This window comes from Sitodiplosis mosellana, unplaced genomic scaffold, assembly GCF_009176505.1.
Source record: "Sitodiplosis mosellana isolate CC-2019 unplaced genomic scaffold, AAFC_SMos_1.0 Smas_scaffold_2, whole genome shotgun sequence".
Taxonomy (NCBI): Eukaryota; Metazoa; Arthropoda; class Insecta; order Diptera; family Cecidomyiidae; genus Sitodiplosis; species Sitodiplosis mosellana.
Window position 1 is genome coordinate 8,708,856 of NW_022595245.1, and position 22,046 is coordinate 8,730,901.

A 22,046-nucleotide genomic window follows, 5' to 3' on the forward strand; every position below is an offset into this window, starting at 1 on the left:
CAATTATTAATGAAGTACACAACAGTTAGACTTTGAATTGATTTATTTTTTTTATTGACATTCAGAAATTTAATGATCCACAAAATCATTTGCGAATTCACAGTTTCAAAATTTGAACATTTGATGGACAGATGAGTAGAAAAATACATTAATACTTTCAGTGAAAATTAAATGGCAAAAATGCAAATGCAATAGAAAAATAACCCGTAATCAAAATGCATTAATAATTTGAAACCATTCGATTTGAATAAATCAAATCACATTCTTAATTTATACGAATCAAGTGCATTTCTATCCATTTATTATAAAATTGAATTATGAAGAAAATTGCATCAAGTAACATTCAATATTTGAAAAGTGACATTACAGTCGTTATTTGATTTTCCAAACAATTATGTTAATATTTATATGCCATTATCTTCTTGCACAAACAATTTCTTATCGGGTTATGCTTATCTTGTAGATTCGATTTTAATTGTGCCCATTGTCCACACTTGTTTGTTTCATATTTGAAATGTAGTGTACTTATATCTAACATCGGTACAACATTAATTGAAAGAGTATTTCGGGGATTTAAGTGCAGGTGGAGACGCCCAGATTCAATCTAAAGTGCTATCTCGTTGTACGAGTGGAGCTTGAATTTAAAGTGCTCTCTCATTTTTTCTATAAACCGCCTTTCGAATTAATGTGGTGAATTTTTCAATCCCAAATATATGCTGATCTCATAGAATGCTCTAACGACACGCTTCTAATCAAATATGAAATATTCTCTAAATCGCAAAGTTCAAAAATAGGTTGCACATTGCTTTAATCGCCTTTGCTTAAAATTCTCCTTTCTTCCAAAATCATACCACAACTGCAATTGATCGTTCACAGCTTGCTTCATCGCTTCAGATAAATATCACAGTATGCATATTCTGCTTATCTACGTAGAATCGCTTGTCTAATATTGACAAAATTCTCATGTTTTTTTTTAAGCTAAAGATGTGGGCTCTTCCACATGCTCTTTAACCGTTTTAGCCACAGAAGTTGGTGGGAACACGTAGTTCGGTGCGATGTCATCAAAATTGACATAAATATGCTCATCTCCTTCCGTGGTTTCCAATTTCCGAACAATTTCCGAGAAAAACGGACGATCATGTGGACATTCCGACCAACATTGCCGCATTAATTTATACAATTGCTCACTGCATACTTCAGGTCGTTGCATACGATGTCCATCGGCCAAGTGTTTTAACAGTAATTCATTGCACACGTGTGCGTATGGGATTGCACCTAAATGAAACGAGATAATTACACAAAACATTACATCAATGTGAGAGGAATCGAAATTCCAGAGAGAAGAGGTTTAAATTGAAGAGCGCAACTAATCTAGTATAATTGCGAATTCGAAACCATAAAGTTGGTTTTGCTTTTCGAGAATCGACCTAATCAGAAATTCACATACCTAAAGTGCCAATTTCCCACAGCACCACTCCAAAGCTCCAAACATCGCTTTTGCTTGTGTATATATTCTCTCGTAGTGCCTCAATTGCCATCCATCTTATCGGTACCTGTGTGCGTTTGTTTGGTAAATGACGTTCAATATTTGTTTTTTGCGTATTTAATTCATGCTGTTTTCACTCGATTGCATCGTGTTAACAAATTGAAATATGAAATGACGGTGCAGTCTGGTTTTTGGTTCGTTTACGTTACCTTTTTTGTGCGTCGTGTCACATAGATAGTGCAGCGAGACATACCAAAATCAGAGATTTTCAGTTGTTTGTTTTCGTCGATGAGAACATTGCGTGCAGCCAAGTCACGGTGTATAATCCCTCTGTCTTCCAAATGTTTCATGCCACGAGCAATTTGCACAGCAAAACTGTGCAATTCTTTGTGGTCCAACACACACTCAAGTGATGTTGCTTGCGGATTTGGGAATGATGTATAATCTGGTGCCATGTGAAAAATGATCAACATTTCAATTAAATGTTTGCCAATAAGAAGCTTTGATATTTTATGTGTGTACACTGTACACAGGAAAAAGGGGGGGAGAGAGAGAGCAAACTGGACGGTCAAAGTAAAGATAACTTACTGTCGGCATCCGAAATTCGTTTGGTCGATGCGACACTTTCCGCTTTTGTATCATACGATGCGTCCGAATTGCTACTCCTGCAAAAACATACCATTTTATATTGCAAATAAATCAAATTATACGAATTATTTGGACATGAGTTGCCACCAATTGGACCACTTACGATGAATGGCATATTTCCAAGTAATTTACTTCCATTTCCAGTTTATTGAGTGTCGTTACGGTTATTGGATTATTTAAACTTGTGGCCGAGGTATTATCACTGTAACCGCTTTTTGATAGATTAGAATAGCTTTTGACACTTTTATTTGCATTGCTCGCCTGTGACAGCAAATTCAAAGTACTGCTCGTACTACTGTCGGCAACATGACTCGTTTTTGGTCTCTGTTGATTGGCCATTCGAAGTGCAGCTGCTGCTCGAACTTCGTGCTGTTCACGAAGCTTGCGTAAATAATTAAGCTGTGGATAAAACCGAATTATTACAGAATTTCAGCTTAAAATTCGCCACAATATGTCAAAACACAGCATATTACTTACTAGATCGCCACATCCAACAAATTCCATCACCATGTAGTAAGGTTGTTTCACGGTACAATATCCAATGAGCGCAACCACATTGGGATGCCGAGATATGCTTTTCATTATGGCAATTTCGCACATAAATTCATCCATCTCTTCGACATTGTGGTCTTCTGCATAGAAAATAACGAGAATTATTTATGAAACATCAACAACACGCAATAGAGAAATTCCACGAAGTTATGTATTATATCAAAAATGGCTTATCTTCCGTAATTAAATTGTCTTTGTGGCTGAAGATTTTACGGAATTGACATAGTTGCGAAACATTTAAAAAATATAATATTTGTATTTACATAACTTGCATATTTAAATCAATGATGTATACGTACTTTTAAGCTTCTTTACTGCCACCAAACCGGAACACTCCTTTGTTCCAATGCTATTTGCTACAGCCAGGTAAACGCTACCAAATGCACCTTTTCCAATGTTATGACTCAATTTTAACGAGGAATGCGGTATTTCACAGTGTTCAAACTCTTCACCGTACAAGAAATTCTCTTCAAATTTCATTGTCCTGAATCTGTGGCAACGAGATTTGTTCAAACACATTACTATTATTAAGGGAGTGTGTGCCTACTGGGTCCAAAAATTTATCGAAATAAAACGGTAGCTTTATATCTTTACAATTCCCGGAAATGTTATTCTATGCGACAATTTTTCCTATTTACACAGACTATTGTATACTTTTCAAATGGAATCATGTATAAAAATGTGTATGTAAATTCGTACAGAGTCAATGTTATTGTTGTGTTCACCAATATATCCGATGTTTTTCTTTTTCTTTTTAGCGATGACAAAATGAGAGAGCGTATGACTGCGATTCTTGAACACGTACAGGATTTTTTTCAGTCAAATGCAAATTTATGGTGGCATATTTTTGGTTGAACGCAATTTTTTTGCGTTAAAGTGTTTCACCTGATTGCGAATTTTAAAAACCAATTGTTATTCTTGAACGCAAAACGAATTCAAAACCACATCGGGGAATCGTATGAAATTGAGGTTGGTGCCTAGATGCGTTCAAAAATCACGGTCACACGATTAGTTAAAATGTGACCCAGCGAATCAATGAAAATATTTTGTTGAAATTCAACTTCACAAAACTATTGACTCGAATGTCAATTTTTCCGTAGAAATCTACGGAATTCTATAGTGGGTAAGCTAGAGAAAAAACTAGCCACTCTCATTTGCAGCTTTTGTTTCATTTGTGCTTTCTACACATCCTCGGTATTTTTGTGACTGGAGACCAGTTTGCAGAGCTGACATAGGCACCTACGGGGTGCCGGCACTTACTACCTTGGGTGCGCTATGATATTTAGATGATAAAAAAAATCACATTTCAAAACCTCCAAAAGAAATTGGGAAAAAAAGTATTTTGGAATAGTACTAGGTGTGCACTAAAGTAAGTGCCGGCACCCCGTAGGTGCCTATGTTAGCTCTGCCAGTTTGATATTTGCTGGAAATGTATTCAACATCAGTGCCAGTTTCGTTTCCAACATATCAAATATCAAATTTACTGCACTTGACAACTAGAGAGAGTTCACCAACGCAAATTCAATTTTCTATTAATATACGCGTTCAAACAGTGTTACCAAGAGGATGGAAAATTGGACATATAACCAATCCACCCTAAAAAAACATTGCTTGTTTGTTTTTCCATTGCCTGTTTGCTTGTGTTTATTTTGTCTGACATCGTTGATGATTTTCCGTGAAACACGCTCCATTTTTCCAATTGTTAAGTATTGATAGTCGATAAAATAGCATTCGCCTGAAGCAAAACAATCCTTTCTCGATCAATCACATGTTGGAATACCATTCGTAACAGATGTAATTTTTCGTCGTTCATTGTAAAGAACGACACACAAAATCGTAGCACAATCATTACAAAAAGCACATCCAATTAAAAACCACAGCATCAAAATTGTGTGTATATTCAACTCACCCAACACTCGGCACATTTTGGTAGATCCCACGCCAATTTTTCACAAACGATTTGGTTAGCAACAAATGTTGCATGTGCCGATATGTGAACGCAAATCCGATAATCAACAGCACAACCACAATGGAAAAGCAAATTAGGAATATTTTCTGTGAAAAATGAAATTCAAATAAATAGCAATAAATCCGGTGAACACCACCGTGAAGGGGAATAGTCAGTGCAATCACAACAAATGAACTGTATTGGTTCGATTTCAATACTTACCACAAAATTATTATTGGCATACACTACAGTGGTTTTGTGTGATAGAACTGGAATTAGATTAGAAATTCACAGATGATATGGATTTTCAATGTTCATTAACAAATTTATGAAGTCAAATGATTGATGCATTTATATAAAATGTCACGTAGTATATATATAAAAGATTCCTGAGTCAAGACCAAATTGCGCACATCAAATGGCAGGTTGCCCTATTAATTGAACAGTAATTTCGTTTTAATTTTCATTTAAAATGAAGAGAGCTTTTAATTTCAAAGAGATTTCCAGGCAGAGAACAAGCGATAATGAATGCGATACTCTTTACGTCCTCACGCTGTTCTGTCTCTTTAATTAATTTGAAATTGCATTTAGCGCATTGGGATCTCTAGTTTTACAAGCGTGAAATGTGAGAGTGTATCGAACAATTTTCGACGAACATTCACAAATGATCATCAAACAATATTTGTGAGCAGCATGGTCATAAAATATATCACAAATTCATCAGTAGGACTACCCTAGCCTGAGGTACTGCGCATTTCTTTGTGAAAATATTGGTTTCAAACTTCCACACCAACTGCATCAACGCATTCAGTATTCGACCATTAGGAATAATTAAAAGCTTAAAGAGAAATTCAAAATATGTAATTTGAATGGGCTTATGCAGCTGGATGAATAGCTCTAAAGTTTCTTCTGAACAAAAGACTCAGCTTCTCATTTCATATGAAAAGTTTTTGCCTAAATAAACCTGTTTAGCTAAATGTGGTTTTCGTTGACACCTTTTTGTGTCTGTTCATAAATCCCTTGCGAGTAGACAACTTTTTCTTCGAAAATGGATTATTTTGTACATATTAAATAGCCTCAAACCAGTGGAAACAATCCCAAATAGAGCACTTACCTTTATACGTGAAATTGCTTTCTCGTCCAGGGCATCCTTTATTATCAATAACATGGGCACGCACAAAAAGCCGAAATTCAGTTGCATTTGCCATTACATCGGTCATATTGACCAAATGATATCCTTCTTCGCTTTCAGTGTAGTCGCTCGTGTTTTGTAACGGTAATTGAATCTCATCAAGGTGTACTGTTTGGCCACCCCATCGGAGAGACGGATTATTTTGCATTCCAACACTGCGACACGACAACGAAAATTTCGGTGTAAGTTTTGATTGAAAAAAACATTAATGTCCGTTCCAAGTGAAAATACTGCGTTCATTTTGTATATTCAATGTTCATTTTGAATGCTTCTTCGGTTTTAATGCTAAAGCCGACTTTAGTTTTTTTAAATAAGCTACAGTTTTTACGCAAAAAATGAAATCTGTTTAGTAATCATAATGTGCGCTTAATTATAAGGTAATTAGGGCATAGCGGATGTTTTTTTTGGAAATTCGCTACATTCAAAACTAAAGCCAGCTTTAAAATATCGGCTGAAAATCATTTGGAGTGAACATAAAAAGTAGTACAATATGGACTTAATATTTATTTTTGACTACCAACTGTCGATTAAAATTCAAATTAAAAAGCCAATCCAGTCTCTGCTTTAATCAATTACTTTGATGAATTGTACCGACGTTTCGAATCGTGATTGGATTCTTCTTCAGGGCTGTTCATGCGTAATCAATTCTGTCACAAATTATAATTCATTAACAATGGCCATTTGAGATTGTTTCACAACGAAAAAAACTAAATGGGATTATTAAATCGTAGATTTTTTCTTTAAACAAGCGAATTATAATTTGTGACAGAATTGATTACGCATGAACAGCCCTGAAGAAGAATCCAAACACGATTCGAAACGTCGGCACAATTCATTAAAGTAATTGGTTAAAACAGAGACTGGATTGGCTTTTTAATTTGAATATGGACTTAATATTCATATTTACATTCGCGGACATGTTTTTGTGTTGTCAAATATTTACCTGATGAAAATGCTACTCAACGACACATTTTCCGAGCTCTCATTCACTCGCCAAAAAATTTTCAACATTTTTGAATCAATTGTTGCATTGAGAAATGTGTCCGGAAGCAAATGTGTATGTTTGCAGGAACAAACATCAGCAACGCAATCTGAATGTCAACGAGAGAGAGAGAGGAACAAAAAACGAACCCATTCGGTCATGTTGTATCAAATGACAAGTGGAATTAATTGAAATATTAGTTTCATATATGAACCATTGCGACAAACAAATTCCCTCAGAATATTTTAGTTTTAAAGTGCAACATAAAGTTTTTTTTCATATGGAGTTGTTGTTGAAAACTCAATATAAAAAAAATTTCATGTTGCACTTTGAAGCAAAAAATATTCTGAGGGAATTTGTTTGTTGCAACGGTTCATATATAGGCAGCAAACTCCGTGTAAATACTGGTACACCCCGTATATTATATTTACCTGGAACTATGTATTTGGTCGTTTGTCGTAACATTCGATCCGTGGTTTCGACCAAAACATCATACACGCAACCCGGCTGAATGGAACATTCATGATGTTCGAGCTCAAACAATGGATCGCGTGGCAACAATATGTCGGTTATGTTCTATCAAAAGAATCATATCATTGATAATTAGCATGTAACAAAAGAAAATAGTAATGATGAGATCAATGACAGAAAATGGAATCGAATCCATTGTCCAATCTATTGTTCAACACATACGGTTGCTAATCCATATAATACACATGGCTTTTTGTTTGTACACCAATGTTCATCCGTAACTGGATTTAGGCGCACATCAAGCTTTCGTCCTAAATGAAAAGAGAGAGAGAGGAGTGAGAGGGGAAATGTTATTCAATTCACGTCTTTTTAATCATGTCTGTGCTTACCTCGTAAATCACTCGATTTCCAGCTAATATTTGCTTGAAGTGCATCTTTGTCGAAAACAATCGTGTCTACAGTGAGGTCTACAAAATATAATGTAGGAAATTATCGTTAAATACTCATTAGAAATTTATAAGCTATTCAATGTTTTACCGAACAAAGAGCCACGAGGAGGCACATCCTGTAACTGTGTACGTAAATGAAACGTTTAATGAATAAATTCAATAACTATGGAGAAAACAAAGACGAGACACATTTGATATTTACCCGACACTCAATAATTGTAATGTAAAACACAACGAATGCCAATGCGTGAAATTTCGGTGATTTTGGCCGTTCGCATATCTCTGATAATGACATCATTCTTGAAATGGCGCTGCATTCATACTGTCCTACTATCAATGTTTGTGTATTTGTTTATTAGAATTTCACAGTAGGCACAAAGGCACATCCATTTCGTTGTAATCCAAAACCACTAAATTGATTGCTTCAGCTGGTGGGGGCAAATTCCAAATTGAACAGCCTTTGAAGTTGCTTAGTTGCTTTTACTTCCAAGTAAATTGCACGCAGATTCTGAAATGGAACACAAGGCTATCTTTCAATATTGTTCATTTTAAATGGAGTTTGATGTGAAAGAAGTCATTTTTTCGATGTTTTTTTCTCCTTTCGTTGAAGTAAAATAACATGCACAAAAAATAGAGATAACCGTATCAAAAAATTTATATAGCACTACAAGAGTTTGTGCTCTTTTTACAGCGAATACTTGAGTCTTCACAGACAACGACTAGGCGCTACCGTACTATCTTAGCATTCAACTGGTGTTCTTCTAACAAAGAAGTCTTTTTTTACTACATTTTATTATTGTCAATTGAACAGATGGGCACTGGGCACTGGGCAGTCACAGCATAAATAAACCTTTAACACATTGAAAAATAAGTTGATCCACTATTTAACGTCACTTTACCTTTATGGCAACTTTGTAAAAGTTTCAACGAAAACTTTTCAGAATCAACAAGTATTCACACTCATTTGCAACTCAGCTCTGTTATTAGCCAAATTATGCGGACAATGGCTGAGGCTACAGTTCAACTGTTGTGGAGTAAAGGTGTTTGTTATCACTTTATCAACAACATGATAAGCGTTTCCAAGCCGATTACATTCTCAAGAAGTTCAACGTTGGGTGGAAAAACAACACGGAATATCGAAAATATATTCGATTCGATCTCAAGCGGCACTTGGTTATCAGTTCTTATCAATTTTCTTAAAATATTGTAAATATATTTATAAATTCTTTCTCTCAATTACTACGTAATATACGCGTGCATAAGCACTCGCTTCAATGCCATCATGAAATATATGGATCAAATTTAAAATTAGCACGTTTTCCATGGAGACATGTTTATTGTTTATATTTGAAAAATGTTTTTAAATTCATTTAATAGACAACTGCAGCTAGCGGTATGCTATTGTTGAAATGTCAACATCGTTAAGCGACTAGAATAGCATATTCCATAAATATCATTAATAGACATGGTATGAAGGTACACGTGGTACATGGCATAAATTAAATAAAGTTGGCTGAAAATTAATTCCGGAAAATTTGAAGAAGAACGGAGTTGTTATTGTTATGAATTAATTGAAAGAACTTGTTTCATTTTCACCATGGCTGCTTGACTGTCACTCGAACGTCGTAAACAACACACACATTAAAGATTGACAAGTCTTATCGTGAAACCCGTTCTTTAAACCCGTTCCATCTTTTTTTCGTTTCAAGTAGAATTAGCTTTTAATTTGAAGAGGTTTGATGAAAATGCAAATAGTCAAAAGTTTGGTTTGACTGGGAATTCCACATGAGCCACAACCAAATTGGATAGATAATGAAGAACACTACGCACAGTTGCACACTCACTTCTAGGTTGTGTTCGTATTCAAAGATCGTGTGATACACATATATGGAAATGCTTTTATTAAAATATGAACTAGTAACGAATTATTATTACTTTCAAAATTCTACGCAAACTGTTTCGCCGAAAAACTTAACTGAATTGAATGAAAAACTAGCAACTATTTTCATCACAGTCGTTAGAAACATTTCCACATAGGAAACATTCGTTGCTGATGTTTTGATGCGAAATAATTAAAATTAAACTTAATTCCACACAATAAATTTGGTTTGAATAGCTTAGAACCATTATAATTACCAATTCAATAAATGGCGTCAGCAATAAATGATTTTTTGCGGAATTGCTTTTGAGGATTATGATGATTGTTCCGGCAAGGAAAGAACGAGGCGTAAATTCTTGCAGATTTTTACACCATTATGCTTTCAAGCAGTAGTGGAGAAGGTTCGGACTCAAATACACTGTACTTCAGTACTATTGATTGGTAAATAATCATGGCGGCTCCATATTATTGCAAAAAGCACAAATAGTATAAAGCCTTCACACGTTCTTTGCGTTGAATTTTGAACGCACCAAGAAGTTTCACAATTTCGTACAATTAAATTGGAGCATATTGTTGATCTAGAGACCAAATGTGGCAAGCATAGCAAGCGAATTCTCAAGAATTTCTATGAGTACGTTCGAATATTCATACGAGACTTTTACAGCACAGTGGGTATACTTTGTACAAAAACGAAAATAATACTAGAGATGCACGAATGCATACGAATATCGACAACTATGATGTGATGTGATGTGATGTGATGTGATGTGATGTGATGTGATGTGATGTGATGTGATATAATTTGAGATTTATATTATTAGCCGACGATTTTTCTATGTAAAGAAATTTAATGGTGTTTGCTGTGAATTTTTTTAACCTTCAGTCCGTGCTCTGGGCATACAGTGCCCGAGGCAAACTTTAAATGTAAATACAAGTACTAAAATAAAAAATAGCCACCATAAATGTATTACCATTCGATAGCTTGAACCTTTTGCTACACACCAGTAAAATTTCATGTTAATATGTGTAAGCATATTTGAGATATGTGTGTTTGTAAACACATGTGCACCGTACGTGCTCTGGGGTATACAGTGCCCGTAGTGAAGTTTGGTCCAAAACTCCACTAAGATTAGAGATTCAGCGAAGCTGTTGTATTTGAGGTTCCCTAAATTTTTGCTGGAGACAGATATCACTTATCTCTTATCAATTACGCGGAATCCGCGAAAAACGCCAAACACGCAAATACATGGTTTATTATTTTTTATGGAACTGATAAGATATACCGAAATGGTGTCTTCAGCAAAGTTGTAGGGTAGGTCAATTGCAACAACATTGCCGAAGACATCAAGTCGTTATCTCTTATCAGTTCGCGAAAAACCGCGGGAAAAGCGATTTTTTTCTTATCATTTTTCGCGTAACTGATAAGAGATAACGGCTTGGTGTCTCGAGAAAAATTGTAGTATTCAACCTGCTCTACAGCTTTGCTGAAGGCAGATATTTTTTATCATTTACCAAATCCGTTAAAAATGAGATGGCGATTATTCGCGTTTTCGCGGTTTTTCGCGTTTTCCGTGGAACTGATAAGTGATAACGTGATAGTTTCTTCGTAAAAGATATAGAGCGGTCAGAGTACTACAACTTTGCTAAAGACACCAAGCCGTTATCTATTATGACCACCCAGTTTTTATGCAAAATGTACTACGGGCACTGTGTGCCCGAGAGCACGGGAATGTGTTGTAAAACGAGAGCACGGACTGAAGGTTAATATCCGAACAACATTTTATTTCCCGATATTTCATGTATCGGATCTAAATGGCTACTTCTGGAAGTGCTTTTGCGTAGGGGGAATACGATGGATACGTATGTATTTTATTGATCGTTTTTCGAATTGAAACTACGCACTTAAATTCCACTGAATATGTTCGTCAAATTGTTTTGATGAAAATTTTGCAAACGCAGCTCAAGACCTTTTCAGAACACAAAATAAGTGGAATATCTTCTTGGAAAGATACAAAATTATTTCAATAAAAATCAAGATTTCAATTGAAAGTGTTACCATGGAAAAAGCTTACAACAACATTTCGATATAGCTCATTTCGTCCAGCAAAATATATTCCACAAGAATATTGTGTCCTCATTTTGAATTTTGCAACTACCACTATATCAAGAATTCCCAACGGAATTGCAATTGAACTGTTTAAATATTTCGCTATTGATTCAAAGAGATCTAAATTGTAATGGTTGTTTTCAAACCGAAAGCGGTTCTGGGCTTGACCGTTCATTATGAACAAAATAGTCGAATAAAGAAAACCAAAAGAGATGAAATGTTTTCTAATAATCGTACATTGAATTGTATTTATTTCACAGTCCCTGAATATGGAACGCAAATACTCGTTTCTCGATTCATTTGAATGGCACGTGATTCCGTGATGTAGGTGAATTCCTTTTACAAAAAAATATTGATGAATTGAAATGAAAGCAAAGGGAACGTTCTCTAGAAAAACCCGATTTCAAATTGTTTCAAAATGAAATGCAATCACTAGCAACAGCACTTTTTTTTGTTTAGCAATCAAAGGAAAGTTGATTTGGTGCAAACCTGATTTTCAACCATTTCTCTTTATTTTGTTAAAAACTCGAAAATCACGAGTTGATAACGGAACAACTTGAAATGCGGAGGTGGATATTTTCCGTCCGGTGATTGTGCCCTATAAGAGCCTGTGTATAAAGGAATGCTGTTGCATAGCAGCGCCGCACGTTGTTTGCTGTCTTCTGCCTTGATTGAGTTATGCTCTATTATGCTTAAGATGACACAATACAATCATACAGTGCACACATACACAATAGTTCCAAACACTTTGCCATCGTTTGAAGTTATGGCGCTAGCTATGCAACATCATTCGGACTAGCACCGGACGATATTTTCGTTCGTACAAGAGTTTTGGGACCAATCCGATAGTTTCCGCGAAGTGAATTTAACCTTATCCTCTGATAAGTAGAAATGAAACTACGCATAAGAAAGGACTGAGAGCAAAATATTTTGATTGGAAACTATTTAAACACGAAAACTTTGATATTTGAATATAAAAATCGTTTCCATGGCTTATAACAAAATTTGAGATACCCCAAAGCCATCAGCCAACAATAAGCCAGTGCATTTACAACGAATTCAAATCATTCAAGGATTGAAATGTTCAAAATTTGAATCGATGTTATGTCGAACGCCATTTGAAAAGGGAAACCATGCCATTGTTGACACAATTGTCACCACGGCAAGATTTAAATTTGAATTGATTCTCATTGTATATTTTCAAAAATGATTCTTTTGAATTGTTGATAAAAATAGAGACTTTTGTCCTTAATCTTGAATGGAATGAGTAGAATGATTATTGTTAGAAATCACTTTAAGGACGAGCAATATCATTGTGATATATACAGTTAATCAGATTCTGATGTAAATAAATGGGTATTATGTATATTATTTTCCATCGTATGCGTTACATTATTCATGGGATTGTAAAGCAATGTTAATGACAAGTCTAATTTCATATTAATGCCATACTTTTGATTTTCTCCGGGTTTGCCATTTTTTGTGTCATCTGGTAAAAGGCATGCAAAATGAAACCAATTTACATTAGATATATGTGTGAGCATTTGAATACGAAGCCTTGACACATAAAAAACTGACATGGAAATTTCATTAAAATGTTTCCGAGAAAATATCCAACTTTTTACGTCCATGTCATTTGCCCATCATAAATATTTTTTCTGTGGGAAAAGTTTCGATCGCATGTTCTGTCATGGCCTTTTTGTCGCCATTTCATTTAAATCAATTCCATTTTCACCATTTTTTCATGCGAAAAATCCTATATGTGAATGGATGAGGGCATTTACACACTATGACTTTCAACGAAGAACGCAACATAAATCAATTCACTCCGAATCAAACTGTGTCTTTTTGAAAAACAAAATGTAAGCCAATCATTGAACATCGATTTCCAACTAACTAGTTAAATGCAATCAATGTGGTATTATTTGGGCATCACTATCTCTATCACCATATTCCACTTGAGCATAAACATATAAACACTGTGTACATGTGCGTTGCACAGTAAACCATAACAATTGCGTCATCACTGTAACAATTAACAGGTCTCAACGAAGCGAATGTGAAGATTCCGATTCTAATTTTAGATTAGGTAAATGTTCTTGAATCTAATACCCTCTATGTGAGATGGATTTTCTAAATGATTCATTTTCACATGACTTTGGTGTGATATAAAGTGGGTTTATATTGTTGTATTTTGTGGGTTTATATTGTACATGTGTAAATTTCAGACTAAAAACATAACAAACGCACCTCCTCTTACGCTTATCACCAGTTTTGCTGTTTTCTTCTTCTAACCGTATTTATAGTTCTTCTTTTATCCTATTGAATTTCAAATGACTTGACAAAACATAAATTCACGAATAGAAAAGTAAACAAGAATGATTAATCGCCTCAGTCATTGTGTGGGTTTCAATTTTGCGCAAAGGTGTTGGAATAACGTTTGATTTCAAATTACAATGCTGTTAGCTAATTATTTGAAAATATGAATTTCGCTTGATAATAAGGCGGTGTTTGATGGAATACGTGATGATAAGGAAATGTTCACGAGATGTTTCGGCCGAACACCGGTGTTCCAGTGAAATTAAACAAGTTGATAGAATGTATATCTTTCTAATTGATTTGTTTTTACGGTCCTTTTTCTACTTCCATTGTGACGTTAAAAATGACTGAAACTACACCCAAATGCGAGCCCAAATTCAACCGTTTACATACGCTTGGTAATGGATGTATTTGCGTTAACAATTCTTCCTAGCTATAGCTTTGTTTTGAGTTTCAAGATTTTTCGCATAATCTGATTTGATCCTCTCAAGAATTTAAAACCAGGAGATTTTTTCTTTGTTATTCGAATAAATACTTCCATAAAGCAAAGAAGATTTCTCATTGAGGAATTGAAATTTGGATGCAAATAAAAAAAAGAACAAAATTGTTGCTGACATACTAAGTAGCCATAATCTCTTGGAGTTCGACCTATTTTACTAACTTTTTTGCAAATATGTTTAGAAAGCTTTAAACTGAAAGTATTTCAGAAGAATATGTTTGCGTTGCATTTACATCAAAGTATACTGGTTTTCGTTATGTTTAATGTCAACAAATTAGTCTGAGATAAAGTTGAACGTTTTCAATGGGGGGCGTTTCAAAACAATTGTGCCATCACATCACGCTGAAAGTAGACAGTGCAATTGATATCACGATTATGTTCAACATGTACACTTTTGAACCGGAAAAAAATGAAGAATGGGACATAAAAACATGTTTTTTTAATTTGTTTTTGGAAAACGAAAGAAGTTCTCTCCATTAGTTTACATACCATGTATTTATATGCCAATGGGCACTAAGTGAAATTTAGTGAATTAACACATACATACTATCAGAAACTTGTTGGATTGTTGCAAAAAACTGAGAAAAGTTCTTATGTTGATAATTGTATGGGGTTTATGGTTGGAAATAGTGTTATATAATGTGGTTCAAAATACCAATTAGAGCTTAAACTTATTTAACACGTCCAATTTGTTTAATCAAACAGCCATGAACGGAAAGATAAACTGTGTTCGCAAATATACGCAGGAGTTAGGATTGTTCCCAGTTGTTTTTTTTTTTAGATAGAAATGGATAAAGCTTTACAGTGTTTTATTTATCCGACATGCGATCAAGAGCGAACAGAAAAATTCCATCATTTTTGTCGTGGAAATAAGAGCAATTAAAAATGTTCCAACAATATTTTCAACGAGTTTTTCATTTGATTTTGACCTACCATGAATTTTTTTTCTCCAAAATGTGTATTTAATCTAGTTCTGATTTTTCTCAAGTATATAAACAACCACACTGTACAATGTACATCAATAAAAAAAAAACCCTCTCAACGTTTTGAACAAATTGTATTGTATAAGCTGTTCGACATAATAAAATCAACAGAAAATCACATAATTTGATGTTAATGTGCATTGCAATTCGCAGAAAAAGAACTGTGACTCCAAACGTAATGTATTATTTTCCTGCACTTGATGCATAATAGAAAAAGGAGCAGACGAGAGTCGATGCTTTACAAAAACACATCTAGGTATGTATGCTCAAAATGTATGTTTTCATTGGAAAAAGTGAACAAACGAATATAACATTTTATATATTGTTTATTTGTTTCCGGAACACGAATCAAGTTTTCTCCCATTGGTATTCATTTGTGCTAGTGGCAGATACATACATTTTTGATCACATTGTTGAACTTTTATAATCAACACATTTACTATAAGAAACTTGCTAGGTTGCTCCAAATTGCGAAACAAAATGTTAAAAGTATAATAAAAGAACTGATGCCGTTGAGGGTTGGATGTTTATGGTTGGGAATTGTTGGATGAATTCGGGCCAAAAAAACAAAATTACAGCATCAACTCACCAAGCATTTCCATTTAACTATTTCGCGCTTGATTTATCAAATAACCATAAACCGAAAGAAAAATGTATTTACAAATATAGAGAAGTCAAGATTATTCGCTGAGATTTAAAAGCGGGGTTGTTTTTTTTCATACACGAAATAATGTAAAGCTTCTCTCTACCATGTTTTATTTATCTGACATGAGCGAACATGGAGTTGTTCATGTATTCAGTGGAAATAAAAGTAATGCGAAATGCTCTAATACTGTTTTCAACGAATTTTTAATTTCATCATTTCCCATTCATTTCCTGTCGAGAATTCTTGCTCATCAGAGGTGATCAATCTAGATCTGATTATAGACACACAATGTATATCAATCAAAAACTCCCTTTCAGCGTTTTGAACAAATTGAATAAGCTGTTCGACATAATAAAATTCGTAAAAAATCACAAAGTTTGATGTTATGTGCATTGCAATTCACAGAAGAAAAACAAGACCGCAGATCGTCTTATATAATTTAAAATTGAGTGTTTAAATTAATTTGATGTTCCCATCAAATTATTCATCGAAACACTACATGGAATGTAGTTTCAATCGAAGCATACATTTCTTTATTTTATGAAAATTATTAGAATTAATATCAAGTATGTTCGATTCGGACTCTATTTTTTCTGAAGATATTAAAATCGACGATGTCATGGTGGAAATTGTTAATTTACGTAATTCAGTCAAGATGGGAAAAATGAAAATTCAAGTACCATTAAAACAAAAATTATTAATAATGATATTATAAATAATAATAAATCAATCAATTGAATAAAATTATGATTCTATATTGTTCTATATATTATATTGTAATCTTTAATAAAAAAAAATTCTGAGTTATCTCAAAAGAGAATTACGAGCACATGATTTTATTTCATTTTTGTAATTAGGCGTAATTGCTTCATTTCAAATTAGAACTTTGGATAGGAAAAAGAATTAATTTTCGGTCTAAAAAAAGTGGCCTAAAGAGTCTTAAAATTGTCTCGTGAAAAAAAACAATAACAATAGCCTATATTCCATGCATACTAAATTCCATGTAGTGCTAAAAATGATTGGAAACGTGAGATGCGATTTTCCAGCACTTTATGTATGGAGAGCATGGCAGAAAAAAGAACAGTCGAAAGTCGATGCCTTAGAAAAACAGCAATCTGAGTAAACACAAGTGGGCACTTCAATGTCAAAATATTGAATCAATCATTTCAACAAACACGTTATGTTTAAGGCTAAATCGTTACGTTACATTCATTTTATCTTTCCCCATCAGAACTGTATTCTCAGCATGTTGATAATGATGATGGAACACATCTATATAGAATTATTACTTTTCCACTGAGCGAAGCTTCAAAGAAAGGCAGCGAGATATTTTTTGCGTCTTATACCCTGGAAAAAATTGAAACAATGGGAGGACAAACAGAAGAAACATGAAAATTACTACGCTTTTTAGACATGCCTACAACTGCAAATAGATTGGTTTGGTTTTCATATGGCTGAAAGTGTTTACACGTGCTTTTTTTCGTTTTTTGCTTCATGGGTTTTTTGACACCGTTGTAATAATCATTTTCTTATATTTTGGTGTCATTTACGGGGCAAAAAAAAACCCGTGAGGCCTAACGCTAGGCCCAGATGAACTCGACTGATATGATTTGAACGAATGGAGAAAGAGAAAGAGAGAAAGCGAGAAAGCGAGAAAGCGAGAAAGCGAGAGAGGGGGGGGGGGGCAATCAAAAAATGAATGTAAACATTTCGATACTACGCCGCTATATTCTGCCAAATACATCTCGTGTCAGATTTCCGTTTAAAAATACATTTCCCAAAACGTTATTCGTGCAACGCGCAAAAATGCCAATTCCATCTATGTAACCATAACCGCATGAAACTTCTAGTTCTGAGTGCAAATATTGAATGTCTGTTATTTTTTAAATTTAATTGCCGTTTGTTATCATTTATTTTCATCCAAAATCGTAATTGTTATCTTGAATAACTGAGTGCCTTGTGGAGTTTGTGAGGAACATCTGCATCATATTGACTATCCATTCACTGTAAAAATTGTGGAACCCTCACATTTACTTCCTTCTTTCTCATATTTTGATGGAAAAAATTACATCATGAGATGGTTGAAATCATCATGCATGATTGTTACTTGGCGGAAATATGATTTGGTTCGTGTGGTATGGCTTCCGAATAAAATATCGTTTTCACTTGAAACTTTTCAGTCGTGCTTGAATGCAAACTTTTCTCCAATGCAGCCTTGCGGAGAAGTATGTGGCGTATGATAATAGCGGTGACGTCGTCAGGTGAATTTTTAACTAAACCGCAAATCTTGCATACATTTTCTCTGTCAACAATATTTGCATACATACAGGCGGCACGAATGATTTTTCATTGTCAACATAGCCATTGCTTTGCTTTCATCAAAAATGTTGGCGCGGTATTTTGATTATGCCGACAAGCATTGTGTGAAAATCAAAGTGGAATCAACCGAAGAATAAAAACGTGATAGAACAATTTCTTGTAATACAATTTCCAACGTGCGTTTGGAATGCCTTTTTCGAAAGAAATTTTCAAGAAAAGGATTCAGGCAACAGTTCTGGAATTTATCCAAAAATGTCCGAAATTGGACACAAATTAAACAGTTTACACAGCACATTGATATATGCAGTGAAACACAATTTTTTGAGCACTGTATCAATATCGAACTGGAATTTTCATTGAAAAGCAAAAAAAATTATCGAATAGTCTGATGCAATGTATGATGTTCAGTGTGTGTGCTTTGTTTTTTAAATGCCACTCCAATAATCCAATAAAGAACACATTTCCGATGAAATTCCGGACCGCAATTTCCTCCACGTTTATTAAATCCAAATCAATTTGTAAAGCTTCTTATTTCCCAACAGATATCTATTGTATGCAAAGTAAACAATTTGTGTATCATGAAATAAAAAGGAAGGGACATCATGCATCAGATTGATGGTTTTTTTTTCTCTTCAAAAATGGTCCGTTGATGGGAAAACACATTTTAATGCTATGAATCCAATTAATGTCAATCGCGTCCGACCCAAAGCTTTCAGCTGACAAATATCGTTGGTGGATTTACAAGGACAAATCTCATTTTATCTTTTACAATGCAAAAAGAGAGATAGATAGAGAACAAAGAGAGAAATAGCGAGAGAGTAAGAATAGTGTTTTCTTCAAACAACAAATTTCCTTTGAATGGATTACTAAGTGGAATGCAGAACCATACACTTACGTACTCCTACAAAATATCCACGTCAGTCCGCCGTTTATGTACTTTTCGTTGATTAATTCTGTGGCGACCTTTTGGTAGTGGCAATTTTTATTTATTTACAGCATGGGACAAATTCTTTTCTCATCGGTTGAGTCTTCATAAATTTATGTGCACGTAATGGAATAGCGGGCATACGTGTTTTTATCTATGTGTCGGTCGCACTAGCCCATTTATTCTCATTTTCTTGAGACAATGGCGAAATATAAAACAGCATGATCACAGACATAATGTAACACAGCAATTGCCGTTTTGACCATAGATAAATTACTTGTGGGAAGTTCCAAGAATATGTGGGAATCCTAATTCGTTGAACGAATCGATAAAGTTGTAATAATTCTGCACATAAAATAAAGTTGCTCTCTTTAATTGATTGAACACTGCATAATTTCTTCCAACACTTGTATCAACGAAAAGTTTACACTGACGCATGAATAATTCAGTATTGACAACCACTTATACACGAAAGTATTCGAAAACTAAACCAAATTGATGACCAATAACATATATGTCTTAGAAACTAAAACCGACAATAAATACGGACGTAATGAAACACAACTCCTGGAAAGTATCTACTCTACATCCGAAACACACTTCAACTCGCGATATAGCAGCAAATGAATTGAATTTTGTCCGAAAAAAAATTCGTGCGCTTCACTCAAAGCCCAGCATCATACTGAGTTATCAGAATGTATTGCGATCATATAGAAGCCGGTCTCGTTTCAATTTTCATGAATGGAAGTAGCGCACATGCGCTGGCGAAAGTGAAAGTTCAAACGTATTTGTTCTACGCCACGACGAAATTTCATCTGTCTTTCCACGGACCAATTTTGTTGTCGCTCTGCTTGATATTGAAATGTTAAAGAGTAAAACGATTGATATCCCATCAATGTGCTTGTGCTTGTGCATTCATTTTTGCTATAGCAAACACACATTCCATTGAAGCCATAATATATTCTAATTCTCCCTTTTTGTTTTCAGCATTCTGTCACACAAATTGAAGCGCTTTCATGCGTCTTTTTTTTCGCTCGTCTTCACAATTTATATGCATACGTTACACCATTATTCATCATATCACACATGCACACACACACACACACACACACACATCATCAGCCGCATTTCTCATTTAATTGTGTTTTTTTCCGCCTCATCAATTGAATTCGTTCCCTTTGGCAAACCTGTTGCTCTGTACACATTTGGAAAATATGCAAATTTTTGCCTAAAAATAAACAAAAAATCCAATCGTTTTCCGCATAATTTTATTTGTAACGATTATTTTTATACAATTTCCAGATGTGTGTGCTCTTTTCCATAGAACCAAATCATTTTTATCGAGTTATAAAAACTCTCGATAGATATTTTTGAGCGGGGCGTTTTTTCTATTTGTTTACGGCGCCATAAATGCATTGATGAAGAACACAGACCGCATTGAAAACATATTGAAACGTAATACGCTTATGATTTCTTTTTGATCTGATACGGATATTGGTTCAACTATTCATTTCAGATATTACTGTTTGTGTTCTGGTTGTATCTGTTTCTAAACTGTTAAATATCATTGAACGCTCTTTTCAAATCATGTAATTGTTTTTTGAGGTTTCGTTTTACATTTCAATTTACTGTTTTTTTTTTCATCCTTCACTTAACTTATTCAATATTTTAAATTTAAATCGAAAGTCCGAAGATAAATAATCACTACAGTAGTAGTGACTATCATCCCATTCCAGCTAGTTCTATGAAACTTTTTCAAAAATGTTGCACAGTGTTATCTATCAACATTAATTCAAGCTTTCATTAATTCATCTGATTGATTTTCACTTTACTAAAATTGATGAGCTAATTCCATTGAGCTGCAGGTAAAAAATATTCATATCGGCTACGGGTTCTACCGGCGCACATCAAAACGTGTTTTCACGTTTGATTTCCCAAAAGGCACATTTTTATCAATAAAGTTTTTGAATTTTACAGCAAGTTTTTTTTTCACCACCTTTCAACAGAAACAGGCTCACGATCAGATGGGAATCGATGTCGAAATTCTCGCCCTCTTTTCCATCGAAACTGTTTTATGTAAAACTACGTATAAAAGTTTTATACTAACACATATCAACACTAAACCCATTCGAAGCTTGCGGTAAACATTTTGAAAGCCAATTTCAAACTTGATATTCAAGCAATGCTTGAATCAATCATTCTCATACAACCAAATGGCTTTCAATGGTTTTTTAAGTTCCTTGAAATTCCATTAAAATCGGAATAGTTGTGGCATTTCAATATTTTAAAATTCACACTTCTGCTAGTACTTCTGAATGGTTTACGAGATGAATGAATTCTGCGATGGAGACATTGATCTCTGCAATAAAACTGTCAGTCTCGTTTTTTGTCTCTTCCATTGATGGCATTGAACTTCACCATTGTGCATTTTATTTTTATGTTTTACATGTGCAAATTAGGATTAATTTCGTTTATCCATTGTCTATCGCTGAAGAAAGTGAACGCATTGTATGGATTATTCAAATGATATGCAATCAGTTCGCCGACGATTTTTAATCAAATTCTAATATTCATTTAAATTGAAATTCCATTGGGTTGTGTGTCAGCGCAACCATACAGCGCAAATGAGATTCGCGTGTCA

The 22,046-nt window shown here is 34.4% G+C and overlaps 1 protein-coding gene across 3 annotated transcripts; it reads right to left on the minus strand.

The window, feature by feature from the left end:
* Positions 1-25: 25 nt before the first annotated feature.
* LOC129565104 (mast/stem cell growth factor receptor kita-like) lies at positions 26-20,089 on the minus strand. Of its 3 annotated transcripts, none has more exons than XM_055439571.1 (17): positions 19,376-20,089; positions 7,931-8,236; positions 7,817-7,850; positions 7,669-7,746; positions 7,502-7,590; positions 7,240-7,384; positions 6,770-6,917; positions 5,749-5,981; positions 4,857-4,903; positions 4,596-4,741; positions 2,986-3,176; positions 2,612-2,766; positions 2,238-2,533; positions 2,075-2,151; positions 1,696-1,931; positions 1,448-1,553; positions 26-1,275 (listed from the first exon to the last, which is right to left on the minus strand). In XM_055439571.1, the coding sequence occupies exons 2-17, from the start codon at positions 8,024-8,026 to the stop codon at positions 974-976; spliced, it is 2,379 nt and encodes a 792-aa protein (XP_055295546.1). In that variant the 5' UTR covers positions 8,027-8,236; positions 19,376-20,089; the 3' UTR covers positions 26-973. The 3 variants fall into 3 exon arrangements, with proteins under 3 accessions (XP_055295546.1, XP_055295545.1, XP_055295544.1); XM_055439570.1 differs by having other exon boundaries at positions 19,380-19,653; XM_055439569.1 differs by lacking the exon at positions 19,376-20,089 and adding an exon at positions 8,628-8,739.
* Positions 20,090-22,046: the final 1,957 nt, after the last annotated feature.